Source organism: Streptopelia decaocto (genome assembly GCF_964273445.1).
Source record: "Streptopelia decaocto genome assembly, chromosome: 3".
NCBI lineage: Eukaryota > Metazoa > Chordata > Aves > Columbiformes > Columbidae > Streptopelia > Streptopelia decaocto.
In genome coordinates, this window is record NC_138656.1 from 110,339,315 (window position 1) to 110,357,155 (window position 17,841).

Consider the following 17,841-nt stretch of genomic DNA (forward strand, 5'->3'; position numbering starts at 1 on the left):
TTTAGAAAATTAACTTCAGAACACTTAGGGATCTGAGCCTTTTTCACTAGCACAAAGTCATTCAGGAAGGAAACAGCTTGAGTTCAAAACAAAACTAACATGGCTCTGACTAGATCACACTGCCTTTTAAGTGAAGCAATCTACTTTTGGTCAATACATAAAAAGGTGAGCAATATACACACACATTATGAATTTTATTTGAAATTATAAAGTTATTTTGAAGTGAATAAAATTGTCTTATGAGTCCTCTTTAGTCAGTATATTTTTGCCTTTTCTGCCAAGACTCTTGTGCTCTCTCTTGCAAAAAAATAGCTATTAAGTAGAAAGCAACTTCAGTGTTGCCACAGCTGAAGCTTAGGAAAACCAGTCTTGCGAGAAGCATTTGCAGCAGCTACAGCTTGTAAATTAACAAGGGATGAACAAAGTTTCCAGGCATTAGAAGGACATAGAAAGATAAGGAAGCCTTAGAGATGTAAAATTCCAGGTTATGACATAATTTTGTCAATTTTCATGTCATGATCATAGGAAGCTTATGTTTGGTTCATCTAATAAATCAAAGATACTTTCATGCATATGTTTCCTTAAACTTCTCACACAGATCCTAAAGAGTTTAAAACATAAGACAGCTTTACTAACACAGTCTCAGAGCAACCTGGTGACTGGCCAGATGTAATTAATTAGTAATAAATAAATAGTTAATCAACAACAACAATTAATAAATATTTACTATTAAAGTAAAATGAATACATAATTATTACAGAATCATAGAATTTATAGAATTAGTATTTTCACAAAGTGTAGTGGTTTATTTTGAAAGCGGATACCTGCACTATAAGATCTGTAACTTACCTGGAGTTGCAATTCAAAGACAGCTGATATGCACGACAGTTCAGGGTGTACTTCTGTACGATACCAACGCTAGGAAGACTGTATCTCTGAATTGTGCCAGATTCTCTTGCCTAGAGAAAACCAATGTGTGCTTATTGACAGAATCATTCCATCAATAAACTCTTTAAAAAGGCTTTATATGCTGTCGTAGACAAAAGAGTTTTTGGATAAATGACAGAGCAGAAGTGGAGAGAGGGAATGTCATTACCCTAAGAGTTTCAAATTCTGCTATTTAAACAAGATGCTTTTCTTAGGATGCTACAATTTACAGATCTGCTTAAATCAGGGATGTTAAAATGAAAAGCCATAGTCCACATACGGCCCACAGAACAGTTTCAGGAGCCAAACAATTCCCCCGAACCCTCAGGCATGGTCTACATTACAGAGAAAGAGAACAATGAAAAGATCCTTGTCCCACCTGTATGTCTGTTCATCTAATAAGATCACTCTTTACAGATCAGGAAAAAAAAAGTGTGAGCTGTTTGACATGACACAATACCTCATGCATAATACATATGCAAAAGCCATAAATGTTTTAGTATGTATACAGCATACTGCATACATGTGATACTGTCTGTCTTCATACATTATACCATTAATATGTAAATAGACAAACTTTGTAAATCTTTGTGCATTTAAATAGAGCCTAGGAGAGACTTCCCAGAACTCAGATTACAGCATTAAGTTCTGACCTGGACTTTATCAAACCCTCTGTAAAAGTACTAACTCAGGCAACCAGTCTGTACTTAAACTGTAAGCTCTTAGTGAGTTAGTCCTCCTAAAGAAAGAGTCCAGGTTAACAGAAGAACCTGTTAAAGTTATCTTTGAAGACATCTAGAAAGAAATTTCATCAAAGTAAGTCCTAAATTCAGAAATGTTTTGAAATTAAGACTGCTTATGAACACATTGCAGAAGAATCTCCTGGCTACGAGCACAAGAGGCAATCAGGAGCTATGTTCATCATGTAACTTACCACAAGTAGTATCTTATCAGATGCTGTTATTGCACAAATTGGATCTCTTGTTACCTGAAAGTATACAAGCAATATCAGTATCAGTTTTAATGCCACACAAAGAATGTACTGCTAAAGAAATAAATTTTATTTAAATATACAAGAATGTTGCTAAGTATCCATATGAAAAGGGGCTATCAAACCTTGTCAGCATACAGTAAACTGATTGTGATATTAGTGGCCTTTGTTTTTGCAATCATGAAAATAAAAACAGTTCACTGATAGCCCTTGTTATGGCAATCATGACAATAATAATATTAACAGTTTCCTTTCTTCTCCTGCCCCTCCTCCAGAAAAATAAGAAACCCAAAATGTAACAGGTGTTTAACAGAAAACACAAGGTGGCAACTACCCCTGACTTGTGAGGCCTGTAATTAATTTCAGGTACAGGTGAGTACAAAACCAAGCATGGGCATGCACACACACACACATAAAGTGAAAAAGCTTGAAAGTACTAGAAAAGATTATAAGGGTCGCTGAGTTTCAACAAGCTTACACTTTGTTGAAGTAAGGGGCACCGCTTTGCAACAAGAGGACAGGTGGTGTCTACATACTGGACCCTAGAATATTGTGTTCCCTACAGTTTGATGTATATTTCCAGTAATACATAATGACACAGCAACAACGCACTAACCAGAGAGAAGAAAAATAACACTCATGTACAAAAGGTAGAAGTAAAAGAAAGTTTAAGTATGACCACTTCTATGAATGAAAATCTATGAAAATAAAGAAAGCCATGCTAACTATTTCTCTTTCAAGCTGCAATTGACACCACAATAAACTAGTTAAAAACATCACTCACTACAATAGCTCTGTTGTAATCAAGGTGTCCATCTGTAGACCCTGAAGGGTTGTCATCAACATGATAAATCCTATAGAAAAAGAAAGTTAGAAGACAAAGTGAGTCCAAAGAAAGGAACATTTTTGACAGCATATCATAGTCCTTGGAGAAGAAACCATAGCAACTAGCAAAGAGAATAAAAGAGAATAAAAGCCATGTCTGTTCTTAGGTTCCATCAGTAGCCACTTTGATAACCCTGCATTGTATTGATATAAAGATATGGTACTTGCTTTCACTTTCACAGCCCCTGATGGTCTATTCCCATATAATCTATAAACTTTCATTCTGCAACAAGAAGTTCCTGCAAACCATCAACCACACCAATTGTCTCTTTTCAAACATGCATTTCCATATTTCCTCAGGCTCTTCTCCAAACTTCTGAAGAGCTTCAGAAATAATTTTGAGGCAAGATGATGTTGACTTTGGCTTGTTTAGTTTTAGAGGATAAAAGTCCATACAGGATTAGACGTTAAAAATCCAATCAGACACAAGTGTATTTAGAGAAGACCCAACTGGATGGACAACTATGTCTTTACAGTCACTGACACACAAGAAGCTGTTGAAGTTATCAGAGGGAATATACCTGCCTAGAAACTGAGAGTACAGAGGAGAAAAAGGGGAGGAGGAATAAAAGCATCAAGACACAGAGCTCTGTAAAGGAAGGATGCAGAAAGCAAATGGAGACACTGAACAGGAACTAATCCAAAAAGTCTGAGAGATTTGGATAACAAACATTTGTTATGAAAAGCTATTCTGTAGTATTTAATCTTACAGGCCTGCAAGTCAACCTATCAGAGTAGAAAATTGAGAAGACAGGAGTTCATATTTTAGGCATAGGAGAATTCATCTTCATTAATTATATCAACACAAAGGGAGAAAAATGACAAAGCCTGAAGACAAACCTTTCCCTGCCTTCTTTTCTGGTCCGTGTTACTTGATTAATTTCCATTGCTGTGAGTTTCTTGACCACACGATATTGCCAGATGTAAAATGCTCCTTTTGAAGCTGCTATCACATGCGTTTTGGTCATTGTGACAAACAAGGGCCCTGTTATGAAACCCAAATGGCCGTAAAATTAGTGCAGAAAGTAATGGACTAGATGCTAATTTGTAAACTTTCTCCCAGATGGATGAAGCCATATGTCCATAGGTTAAAAGGAAAACAAAACAAACCACCACACAGAACCTAGCAGCAGTTTTCATTAATTGCTCAGAAATTTCACTGAGGCCTTGTAGCCTTGTTGAGAAGAAGAGAAAAATTCTTTACAACTTCTGATTCGAAAATTAACACCTTTCTCCCTATTATTTCCAAACTTGGATGTTCTAATGCAGAAGACATCAAATACACATAGAAGAATTTTCAGGTTAATGACCAGTTCGAGAACATCTCAAATCTCTAATAAGATCTATAAAATACCTCCATACCTGATATATTTGTAATTATTCAAATATAAATACAAGGAAGACTACTCAGAAGCTGACAATCTAGAAGACATTTTTTACACCACTTAAAATAGCTAAATTTTGAGTTAGACAAGATCTATAAATGCTGTTTGTATCTTAGTTAATAGCTGGGTCATATAACAGTTCTTTATCTGCATGGCAGCAAATTAAATATTTAGCAAAGTGTGCTCTTAGTCTTTATTGTATCCAAAGATCACAGTGTAGGAAAGCAGGGCATTTTCTTTCCTTTAGGCCTAAACCCATTTAGAATATGTGAATAATTTGAGTGTCATCTCATTCCTGCTGTTAATGTTCGGTGAAGAAAGAAAAAAAAAAAATATATATATATATATATATTTGCACTCAAACCACTAGATCATTCTTCATAATATATTGTCTTGACTGTATTGTGGCTCTCTTTTTTCCTCCTTTTACAATCCTTTGTTTCATCTTTCTGAAAACCACTGAATGCATATAAGAAGGCATAGAAAAATGTAGAAACCTTTTAAGTAAATCCCCCAATGTCTCCAAATTCTACAAGTAAATCAGTATGCTACCAGACAAAACAGGCATACTCAGAAGAATTGTGTAGCCCAGTCTGTTAGTGAAACACTAAGTCATACAGATTAACACACTGTGAACACAAAATCTGATCCTTTAGAGTGATTCTTAGTTTTTCTGTACCTTAGCACAGAACAGAACTCTGGGGGGAGCTATGAGCCTGCCATAAAGGAGAGCGGTGCTACAAGAGACAGATGGGGGAAGTCTGGTTGAATGTATTTTATTTCTTTGAAACCAAGAGGATTATATAAGCTACCTGATGGCTCTAGAATACTTTTTAGTATATATGTAAATACTGGATAAAAAGGCTTAGTGATGATGCTTAATAAATGAGCAGTACAGTTGTTTACATTCTATGCAACTCAGTGTATTTCATAGACTTATAACACATTCATTTTGATAATTAGTCACATGCAACTGAGGGATGCAGTCTTCTCTGTTTTATTAACAGCATTAATGAATTCCATGTATTTCCTCTGTTGTTTTATTACCTCGCAGCTGTACATGCCAGAATAATCTATGCTTTTATCCTTTAAAAATTAAACATTACAATCTCCTGATCTGTGAGAGAAAAAGGTTTCCTCTTGCTCAAATCACAAAATTCTAGTACTAAGCCTTATATTTGGACTCAGCTAAGTCAATGTTTAAACACTTTACTCCAAGACAGCGTTAAACCAAGCCCACATCTGAAAGCCATGGGCATTCCTCAGACTCACCAGGTGACTCCCCATTTGGCCTACGGCTTCCATGGAGCCCAAACTTACTCATTGGTGCACATCTCAAAGTACCCTGATCTGGGAAGAAAGGATGTTCACCTAAGCTCTTATGTGATCAAAAAAAGATGGCAACACATCTATGCTTTATCCAGAGGAACAGAATCAATTAGGCATTTTATGAACATGCCTAAGACTTAAACTGATTGTAGCTGTCAAAAAATCCCATATACCAATTGCTGATACATTTTCTGGCCACTTCCTTTATATCAGTTCTAGCACTAACTTGACCACAGAATAATTTAGATCAGTCCATTCATCTAACTGACCTCAAAATTAAATAAAGAAAAGATTAGTTTAAGTTGGATTAAAGAGAAAAGCACAAATGTTGGAGGGCAGGAATGAGCAGCCAGCACAGAGAGCAGGGCCATCCCTTCTTAGCAACAGCAGGCTGCACGATGATTAGATTTAAACCAAATATGAAGTCGCAGGGAGATGGACACACAGCACACGGACACAATCATCAGGATCAGATCCATTCAAAAACGTAACTGGGAGAGCACCATCTATATGGGAAACTACACTTTTAAAAAATTGCCTATATAGTGTAAACAATTGCATGAAATCAGGACATAGGGGACTTTTTTCTAGAATTGTTTTAGTGTTTTATACTAGACAGGCATTAAACAAACACACACACACAAAAATACTAGCAGAGAAAGCTGTTAAAAGTTAAAATCCAAGTCTAGATTGGACATTAGGACGCATTTCTTCAAACAGAGGGCGGTCAACCACCAGAACAAGCTTCCTAGAGAGGTGGTTGATGCCCTGAGCCTGTCAGTGTTTAACAAGCATTTAGACAATGCCCTTAGTAACATGTTTTAACTTTTGGTCAGCACTGGAGCGGTCAGGCAGTGGGACTAGATGATTTTTGTAGGTCACTTCCAATTGAAATAGTCTATTCTATTCTATTCTATTCTATTCTATTCTATTCTATTCTATTCTATTCTATTCTATTCTATTCTATTCTATTCTACTCTATTCCATTCCATTCCCCCTTCTCACCTCAGAACCTTAGTCATTGGGCTACACTCCACTCCTAAAGCTATACGAAGCAGCACAGCTGCAATACAAGGAGAGGATGCCCCAGCCACTCCAAGTCTGGGCTGTTGCTGAAGCAGAGAAGGAAGAGATTTGTCCTTTCCCGCAAAAGGAAAGATGCTCATTTCAATTCCTTCAGGCTCAGCAAGATCTAGAATCCCTTCCTAGACAGCTGATTTAACTACCCAGTTTCTTTAGTGTAGGAAGTATTATCATCTTATATGGTGGCCTTGATTTTAGCAGCAAGTGCTGCTCGCTCGGGCACCAGTGCCCTTCAAAGAATTCGTGCTCTGACTATGAAGCAGACAGAAAAGCAAGTGCTTTCGGTCAGAAGGAGAGAAGAGATTTCGACATCTCTCTGCTCAGCATTTCCAGTGCATGGCAGCTTTCCATGCTAAAGTTGGACTTCTTATATTGTCTAGCCATCTCCACTGATTTTGCAGATAGCTAACTTCAATACTAATGTCTTAATACTTAATTTCCAGACCTTGAAAATATGTATGAAAAACATTTAAACAGGTGCCTTACTTTTCAGTGATCAAATACTGAAAAGGATTAAATGCGCTATCCCATCAAAACAATGCCAACATGTGAAATAACTGCCCTTTAAGTTTTCTCTGTCCCAACTGAATGGGACACGGGACAACTCATGAATGACCACGGTTTACAAAATAACAAGAAATACTAAAAACCAGTTATAGCTTACTTTAAAATGACCAACTTCAACAGCAATTCAAGTGCTGTTTCACATGTGGTTCAGTCACCCTTGCTAAGGCCTCCAGGAGGAGGTGAGACACCTGGGCATGACCCCAGCGCTCTGCCTTTAATTCACCTGTATGTTGACCAGGCTGTTGTGGTCATTTCACCAACACACACGTGAACGATAACTCAACATTTTACCGTGTCAGTGCTCCTAAGCGCATGTAAGAAGATGACATAACCCAGTCTGTGTGACATTTTCTTAGCAGGTACCATCTGCTGTGTTTCCATTAAAAAGATATTATATAACAAGATATTTAACCTTCTGTAGTTTATATTTAGTTATTCATGAAAGGACTTTGACAGAAAGCCTGTGAAACAAGCACAGAAGAAACTGTGATGGTTAATTTTTGTACCTTAGCAGGGTGGAATGTAATAATACTAGATAGTGGAGAAAAGACTAATTTATGGGTTAGCAAACACTAGCTGTTGTGAAGGACCCTAAAAACAAGGCACAGGAAGAAAAATGCCCTTGGACAAAGTAAAGAGCAACATGAGGATAAGCTTTAAAGTGTAACCAGCCATCAGTGTTTAAAGAAAGTTGAAGTGATGGATTTTATAAATTAATAATTTGTACAAATTGTGCCTTAACACGCATTCTTAGAAGCATTATTCAAACACTTTGTCAGGTACTTGGCATCCCTAGAATAGTCATCTTTTTTCTCCACTATTTATTTCCTATTAGGTCAAAGCCCCAGAGACCAGCAGGGCACCAAAATCTCGAGGAATAAAATCTTTATGCTCAGTAGAGCGCCAGGTGATTGCTATTCCAATAAGGTGCAGTCTCCTAAACACCAAAGATATTGTGTGTTCAATTTGCAGTGATTACAGCCAATCAAAAAACATAGTTTGGACTCATGGCAGTCAAAAGCACTCACTTAAGAACAGGCAGGAGCACACAGATACCAAGTGGTCTGTTAAGAAACATCCTACTATATAACAAGGCATTTTTCATAAGTATTTATGAAAATCAAATAAAGTAACAATCTAAGTATTTTTAAACCACTATGAAAGATGGCACTTGGAAGTCTCAAACACGAACAAGAGTTCAAAAGGAAAATTACCTAAGGAACTTATTTTCTGGACAGAACTCAATGAAGCAATTTATCGCTTTAGCCTGAAAAACTGCTTTGGTAGAAAGAAAAAGAAAAAGAATTTCACAGACATATAATGTGTTTTTCCTAAGTCAATAACACTTCTCCAATTATCTTAAGTAAAATATATAGTTAATTTTACTTTTGTACTGCTTATATCTTAAACTATTAATGAATACTCTCACCTGATAATTGATTTAAAGCTGATTTTTTTCATTTATAAATGGGACAAAAGGATAATGATTTTGTCAGAAATTATGCACCAACTGGAATCTTAAAAGAATTTACAGAAAAGTCTTTTGCTTTTAAGGTTTTACAAGGCCTTCTCTCTCTATGACCTCAGCACAGCCAGCCAGCTGCTTGGGTTCAGCACCCTGTCAAACTGGGATAATTATACGTCCTACTGCAAAGAAGCTCCAGCTGTGATAAACAGCATGATGTACTGCACATTAAGACCTTGAATGTGTACAAATGTCTACACATCACATAAATTGACCTTACATTATAAATATTTCAAGTCGTTCTACAGAAACATATCTTCAAAGGAAAGCAACTATGATAAAACCAGCACAATGTGTTCCAAAAATGTTGCATTTACAGGCTTTCACTTCCACCTTCAATCCCTTCTGTAAGTTTGGCGGGCTAACTTTAAAGGAGCCTTACAGGATGTATATATTAAAAAATAAAGGTTGAATCTTTGCCTGTGTTCATTATACAGCAATAAAAGTCTTGCTTGTTATGTTTGAACTACTGAGACTACAGAAGTTTTTCAGGACTCCAGTATAAGTTGGGGAATGACCTATTAGAGAGCAGTGTTGGGGAAAGGGACCTGAGGGTCCTGGTGGACAGCAGGATGACCATGAGCCAGCACTGTGCCCTTGTGGCCAGGAAGGCCAATGGCATCCTGGGGTGTATTAGAAGGGGGGTGGTTAGTAGGTCGAGAGAGGTTCTCCTTACCCTCTACTCTGCCCTGGTGAGACCACACCTGGAATATTGTGTCCAGTTCTGGGCCCCTCAGTTCCAGAAGGACAAGGAACTGCTGGAGAGAGTCCAGCGCAGGGCAATGAAGATGATGAAGGGAGTGGAGCATCTCCCTTATGAGGAAAGGCTGAGGGAGCTGGGTCTCTTTAGCTTGGAGGAGACTGAGGTGTGACCTTATTAATGTTTATAAACATATAAAGGGTGAGTGTCACAAGGATGGAGCCAGGCTCTTCTCGGTGACAACCAATGGTAAGACAAGGAGTAATAGGTGCAAACTGGAACACAAGAGGTTCCACTTAAATTTGAGAAGGAACTTCTCAGTGAGGGTGACAGACACTGGAACAGGCTGCCCAGGGGGGTTGTGGAGTCTCCTTCTCTGGAGACATTCAAAACCCGCCTGGACACATTCCTGTGTAACCTCATCTGGGTTTTCCTGCTCCAGCAGGGGGATTGGACTAGATGATCTTTTGAGGTCCTTTCCAATCCCTGACATTTTGTGATTCTGTGAAAAATGCAAATATTCCTAACCTCAAGTATTTGCCCATCTATGAGGCTGAAGGATTTTCACAGATGAACTCACACTAGGGAAGAGCACTGTATATCTGTGCACTGAACTGGTCCTTCTGACACTGGAGAGAACAGAAGCAGAGTGCAGAAAGCTTAGTTAAGCCAAAGAGAAGCTTTTTCCAGATTGTTTCATTTCTTCAGTACAATTCAAATACAGTTGGAACAACAACAGCATTTTTCAATTAAATAGCATTTCTCTTTAACTGAGCTATGAAGTCGGTGAAAGGTTTGGAGAGGAAGCTGTATGAGAAACGGCTAAAGTCACCTGGTTTGTTCAGCCTGGAGAAGAAGAGACTGAGGGGAGACCTCTTCATGGTCTACAACCTCCTCACAAGGGGAGGAGGAGGGACAGGCACTGATCTCTTCTCTCTGGTGACCACCGACAGAACCCATGAGAATGGCAGGAAGATGTGCCAGGGGAGGTTTACGTTGGACATAAGAAAAAAATTCTTCACCCAGAGGGTGCTGGAGCACTGGAACAGGCTCCCCAGGGAGGTGTCACAGCCCCAAGCCTGACAGTGTTCAAAAAGAGACCGGACAATGCTCCCAGACACATGGTGTGAACTGTGGGGTTGTCATCTGCAGGGACAGGAGTTGGACTCAATGATCCTTGTGGGTCCTTACCAACTGAGGACATTCTATGACCTGTTTTCAGTCACTGGAGAAGATTATTTTCTTCTGCACAGACAGCTTTAGGACAGAAGTTGTAATGGGGGATTAATAAAGAAACTGATACCTTTGTTTATAATGTAAATAAATGAAACTATCCCAGCTAGATTTCAGAAGCTCACATATACACTAGAAAAATGCAAGAGTTTAAATACAGAGTTAGAGGTGTACATGAACAGCTAATTTTGACTGTTTGAGTGGGATTTGTCTCACCTAATTTTAGACATATCTGACAGAGATGAGCTGGCTGCCCTGGGCTTGTTTGTACCCAATGGAGAGCAAAAAGACCCCTTCAGGAATGATTCACTGAACTTATTTTACATGTCAGCTGTAGAAATGAGATGAGCTGCTCCCTGTAAGACCCTGAATCCTCCTCCCACTGCCTCAATCCCACCTGTCAAGTAAATCCAGGAGAACAGTAGGCACATGCAGCATAGACATCTGATCAGGAGGGAGGAAGGGACAGGGGAGACACAACAGACACCCCACCCATACCACTACCACCCACCACATCATTCACCCACCACATTCAGTGCTCAGTTTTGGGGTTTTTTGTTGTTGTTTTAATTGTTGTTTGGTTTGGTTCTTTTCCCTCTATGAATTGTAAAATTATTGGTATTGAATTTCCTGGGCAATTTATTCCTTAAGATTCTGACGTGCCACCCCTATTGTGAAAGGTGGCAAGAGGGCATCAAGTTAACAAAGAAATTATGAGACTAAGAAGTACCAACCATACTTTATATGCGTTCCACAGGACAAACAAGTCAAACTCATTCATCAGAGCTGGATACTCTTCATTTTCATTATGATCTACAATATATATTTGACTCACCACTTATTTCCTCCTGTTATCACTGAAAAACTGAACAATGCTAGAAAATGACACTTAGAAACTTATTTAACATATGATGAAACTGTTTAGTAGCACTGGTTGAGGAAAATAACCTCTATGATCTCAACTATTTTTGTTCTTTTTTTTTCGTCTCTACTTATATTATTCTGTGAATTGTTATTACTTCCTTATCCTACAGTTCTTCATCTTACTTTCCTCATCATTTCTATCTTACCAACACAAATTACAGTTCGTAACACAGGAACCCCTGATTACATGTTTATTACATTTAGTGAGAGCCGAAGTAGAAGTGACAAGCCAATATAAAGTCATAGTTACAACCACATATAGAAAGGAAGGTCACGACATTTGGATGTAAGGGGTCTTACCAGACAGCATTTGTTTCATTGAACAACAGACTTGCATAAGAAATTCATTATAAAGTCTAGGAAAAACAAACAACAAACAGATAAGACTACTGCAAGTTGCTTACCAACATCAATATATTTTGAGTCCAATGGAGTGCCAATGGAATTGCAGAGAACCAGCACATACTGTATGGAAATAAAAGCAAGTGTCATTACTACCACATTTTTTGAAAATTAGTAAGCTGTGTAAGGTATTCTATAATACGTATCTCATAACCCACATTTCACACAATCTAACACTGATCAGCAACAGAAAACAGAGACCGTGACTGCAGTAAATATAAAGCAGCATAAGCATGAGAGTAATGAGACATTTGGCAATTAGCGCTACAAACAAACACAGAACAGGAAAATGACCAGCTGTTTTAAGTGAAGGAGCAAATCTACCAGACAAAAAAAATTACACAGGAGGTACCACCAGCAGGGTCTACAGGTAACATGTGGGCAACACAGCCAGTGTCTCACCCCTGGTCTGTGGGGCTCACACCTTACTACAATTATTTAATAGCAGGATACACCAGCAACTTCTCAGTGACTCAACTATCTCCAAGCTGCTCATGCAAAGGATAATCTAATAAACCGCAATAGATCGCCTTGTTAGCTCCCACAGGTTAGGACCCTTTTTCTCCTTGTTCTCCTTGAACATTCAAGACGGCTACAACATGAGAACCGTGAATAAGGCTACATCCCTCCCCCATCACAGATACTACAAAACTTTCATTAGTTTTGCCAATCTTGTAATCCTGCGTGGGAAGGCTTTCGTAGCACAGATACCTCAGATTGGTCTGTTAAACTCAGGAAAAGGCAAATAAACAAGAACTGATCCAGACACCAATGCTTCACGATGAATTTATTTAATTGCATGCTTGCTGACAAAATTTATTTTTTTAGACCTAAAACAAGGATTAGATAGCTTTATGATGACTGCGTGGGAAAATAAGGAAGTCTTGAAAGAGAAGTGTGGAAATGAACTAGCAAATTCTACTGTAAAGTCTTCAGATTTTAAAAAATACAATAAAATACAGTGCTGCGAAAACTTTTATCACCTAAGAGCTGTTATTCTGACTCTCCAGGAAATGGAAGATGATTAGTTCTTCATAGCTCTTTCAGTCCTGAACAATTAATGTAATTGTGGTAGCAGACTACTGCAACTATACAGCTTAACCCTTCAAACTGACAGACTGACAGCTTATTAATCACATGAGAATGGCAGAATTTAGGTTTTCAGCTACTGTATGAACTTAATTCCTTCAAAGAAAACAATCTGAACAAGGATTTCTTTTAATTAAATAATCTATTTTTCTGGTTCTGCCACCAATAAACACCTCTCAAAAATAGTTTATTTCTTTGTGCATGAGTTAAACTTTCCACCAGCATTCTCAAATTTCTCTTTTCCAAAAAATACATTGAGCCTCCACGTCTGCAGGAAACCACACCTGGCTTTTTAAACTATTTACTGTTTGTTTCCATTTTGTTTATATCAATTCTTCTCTGCTAAATTACCCCAACATTCACTCTTTAATCACTTTCTCTTTCATGCCCTTTTTACTTATTTCTGAGACTCTAAGTCAGTAGCTCAGGGACTGCCACCAGGTGATGGAGTAACAGTGTCCAACCAAGAGGCTGCATGAGCCAGGACAAGGGAGTTTACATCGTGTGAGTGGATCCAAGCAGAAAGCTCAGGCCTTGCTATGGGTATCAGCAGCAAGTTCTTGGTAACTTACTGACATTCCCATCCACTTGCAGAACCTTTAAACAGTTCCTGATGAAATTAAGTCTTTTTTGCCCCAGCAGCCATTGCTGTGCATTCTGCCATCTTGAAATCACAATTCTAATAACCAAAATCTATTGTAAAACAAACCTGTTTTTTAGAAAGCAACTCTAATGAACTGCTACCCAAAGGATAAGCTTGTTCACTTCATTTCCTAAAAGCTGACCCCCCCACAGTGTTAATAATCACACCGGAGCCATTTAGAAAGAATTGAAAGATGCTTATTATCTGTAATTTTCAGATGCTAAAATTAAATCACTTATTTATAATAAAGAAAGTTACACTGAAGTCCCTGTACTGTTTGTTTCCTACTTTAAGAATACATCCCAGAAAAATCTCATTTTATTGCCCTCAATTTCACCAAATGGTTGGCCATGTATACTGTATTTTCACTCCATGTGACAGTACACCATTTACTGCACAATCAAAAAAAGCAGTATTAAAGCAGTTTTTTTACCGTTGCACCAATTGGCTCCGTCTCATTCTCCTCCTTGGCAAGCAATATACAAGTGATACAGAAAATAATTCAGAGGTGAACACAGTACGAAAAACTGTGTAACAGTTAGTTAGCATGAGGCTAACCAAACAGAAATTATCCAAAGGATAATTTTATCATATCATTTGTCATTACATTTAAAATAGGTAAATAAACAAACAAACAGAGCAGTTTGTAGTAATGTGTGATTTATATCACCTAAAAAGTTCCCCTTTTTTCCACTTCTGGCTGATTAAATATTTGTTATTCTGATGCTTTCCTGCTTTTACTTTTTCTTTGAAAAACTGTTCTAAACATTTCTGAAAAAACATTAATCTAGAAGGCTGCGGTTTTCAGTAAGTTACTAATGGCTACAAGAAGCTAAAATACAGAGGCAGTTAATCGGTTCTGCACATTTTTGCTATTACTTTGGTTTTTGTTGGGGTTCTTTGTTTTTAAACACTGAGTCCATTCAAGTGCCAGTCTGTCAAATGACAACTGAATGACACGCTCTGAGACAGCTTCAGAATTTTACATTTCATCTTATTCTGGCTGTAAAGCACTGAGCTTTTCAAGTGAAAAATGAAAGACTTTACCTGAGGTTGATTTTCATCTGCTTTAGTTGCTAATACACAGAAGTCTCCACAAGTTGTTATGGAAATCAAGCTCTTGACATATTTCACATACTTCTCGTTGTTTTTTGTGTCCCAAAAGACTACACAGTATTCTGGACGATCAGGTCGGGTATATGCATAAACAACTGTATTGGAGCAGTAACCCCACTGCCATGAGAGAAAATTTTGATAAAGCCTATCAGAAATTATAAGAAATTCAATAATAAAATGTTCATAGTTATGACAAAAAGTGCTTATTTCATATACACAATCAGCATTCAATGTTTTTATGTGTCAAACAATGACCTGACTTATTAAAAGTATGTGAACAGAGCTCTGGTAATAAGTTATTTGCATATTATTAAACTGGCAAAAGAATCCTTCCCATCATGCAGAATAACCTATCACAATCAGAACTGGAGGATCAACCTCAAAATGTGACAAGATCTCACTTCCCCTTGTTTCTTCCTTTTTCAGCACATACACAGAAATACCCACTGTGATAATGGTTTTTGCCATGAAAATGCTTGCTCAATGACCATTGATTTGGAAACACAAAGTTCATTTCCCAAGGGAAATACAATAAACACCTCAAACAGTGGAATTCCCGAAGCAGACAAAAATAAGCAATTATGTTGGAGCACTATAATAACTCACATCACCTCTTCCACATTAGTAAGATGATAAAAACCCTCCCTTCCCCCAGCAGAACATAATTATTCACGTAACAAGTCAGAGAAAGGGCAAAAAGGCAAAAGAAGAAATAGAATATCCATATACTGTAAAAACCATGAAGATACTATTTTATTGCATTCAACTGACTTAAATTATAGAAATTAATAACGAAAACCCTTTCTAACACAGCAGAATCAGAAAATATCTCAGACAGGAGGTGAAGCTGACAAACAACTGAGATATAAAGCAAACCACTTAAGGATGATGATGCAATTGTAGAAAAACTAATAGAATTTTCTGTATTAGCATTTACTAGAGAGAAAAGAAAGCTTGTTAGAGAGTTAGGCAGAAGGGTTACCTCACTCTACCAGGAATGAAACTAAGGCAATAAACTGAAGTATCAGCAAAAGAACTTTCAGGGCAGATTTATAAACTGAAAGATAATAAATTGTCAGAACCTGAAGGTTAGATGGACATAGATAAATACAACACACTGGACAGTCATCATGCTTTTAGCCTTGGAAGTTGTACCTCATTCATTTATTTATATCATCTATCAGAGAGGCAAAAGGCATGCTAATGAAGATGACCCAACTAATATGACCTACTTGGATTTTCAAGAAAATCAAGCTCGTGTTGGATACAGGAAAATAAATAAAAGGATTGGAATAAAGGTCGTTTCTGGACAACCAAGAGCACACTACCCACAGGATCCTTCCCAGAGATGCAAACTGGTTCTGAGTATTCAAAATTTATATGAAAGGAGTAAGTTATGAGGTAACAAGTCAGTAAACTGTAAATCATGTTTGTCAAATCTAAAACTGATTTCAAGAAGCAGCAAAGGATGCCAGAAGATGAGGATATAAAGTGAAATCGAATGTAGACTTGAACAAGGTAATATATACCTGAAGAAATGTAACTAGAGCTATAGACTCTAAATTAGTACTAAAACTCCAAAAAGATATGATGCAAACTATGAATAGTTTAAAGAAGATCAGCTCAATTCACAGTTTCTATTGTCATATTATTTTAGATTCTCCTTTTTCTTATTATGATAACACTTGAAAAATACAGGAAACTGGAATATTCAGCAGATTGTTAATGTGATACTAACACTTAATCTCCAGGTCATTAATTCCAATCCAGACTAAGCTAATGACAGCTTTGAATTGCTACCATTTAATGAGTGTCACCTTTTAAAATATCCAGTTCCTAAAAGGGAGTTACTGATATATTCAGAAAGAAGATAGAGGTAGTAATGTGTATTATTTATTGAAGGACAACAGGTATCATTCACCATAAAAATATTTAACATTGAAACTGAATATACTACCAACAGGTTAAGAGTTTATGTGCTGCAGAAATAAATGAATTTGACCACATCCTTTTCCACTTTAAATATGCAAAAGGAAAAAAAGCCAGAGCTTACATATGTAGTTTCTAAAACTAAGGTTTCAAAAATATTATTCATTTGCAAACTATGCCAGATCTTGAAATACACATGTCTCTTAGATACTGATGAGTTTAAGGAAAAGCAATAAGCCTGTGTTCCAGCTGTTGCACATTTCCCAGAATAAACATTAGGTAGCATTTCCTGCAAGATTAATTTTCGGCTCAAATTTCCGAAGTCTTTTCCAGCAGATTTACAACAAACTATTTGAGTTTGCTTCCTAGCAGACTTGTGTTTATAACTCCCTGACCAACGATTTTTCACAAATGAGTGGAACAATACATTTCAACATAACTGCAGCATGTTCCTGACATTATACTCTCTGTCTCTTTAATCACAGTGGTTACACATTGATGATTAAAGAACATATCTTGTGTTGGGGAAAAAAAAAAAGTACACAATAGTGTAGACTGGGCAATAATCACTATTTTTGTTAAACTGTAAATTTAAGTGAAATAGTCCTAATTCTTTAAAAACAAACAAAACAACCCATATGGTAGGCAAGATATAAACATTATTTTAAATTAGCTGAATACACACTTGTAAGAAATGCATTGGGAATTCAAATACAAGTAGAAAGTACACTTATCAGGTTGCGTTCATTTCTACTGTTGAGGTTTCTATACAATTATCCTGTTCAAACTAGTAGTTCACCACCAAAAAAAATGACAGTAAAATTAAGGCTCAAATAAGTGCCATTGTCTCTGCCCACTCAGTTTAACCAAACAGCAATGCAAACATTGGAGTCCATGTTGTGTGACAACATGACAGCTCTAATTACTACCACATTTAGAATCATGCCCAATTCTGTTAATATTAACGAAGCATGTTTCCTTATAATGAAAATAAAATCACAAAATCATCACAAATGCAATGGCTAATTCATTCCATCAGCAAGACAAACACATTCCACTAAAACTTCAAGTCAGTAGTGTTGATCAAGCAATAATCATAAGTTAAGCATTGAT

At 37.2% G+C, this 17,841-nt stretch overlaps 1 protein-coding gene across 1 annotated transcript in view; it reads right to left on the bottom strand.

The window, feature by feature from the left end:
• The window catches only part of WDR35 (WD repeat domain 35), a 41,991-nt gene that overhangs the window by 15,693 nt on the left and 8,457 nt on the right, over nucleotides 1-17,841 (bottom strand). The window contains exons 10-15 of the mRNA XM_082048995.1: nucleotides 14,731-14,916; nucleotides 11,954-12,014; nucleotides 3,644-3,788; nucleotides 2,703-2,772; nucleotides 1,862-1,915; nucleotides 850-959 (exon numbers count right to left, since the gene is read on the bottom strand). Of these exons, the coding sequence (XP_081905121.1) occupies nucleotides 850-959; nucleotides 1,862-1,915; nucleotides 2,703-2,772; nucleotides 3,644-3,788; nucleotides 11,954-12,014; nucleotides 14,731-14,916 (626 nt within the window). The remainder of the gene's footprint in view (nucleotides 1-849; nucleotides 960-1,861; nucleotides 1,916-2,702; nucleotides 2,773-3,643; nucleotides 3,789-11,953; nucleotides 12,015-14,730; nucleotides 14,917-17,841) is intronic.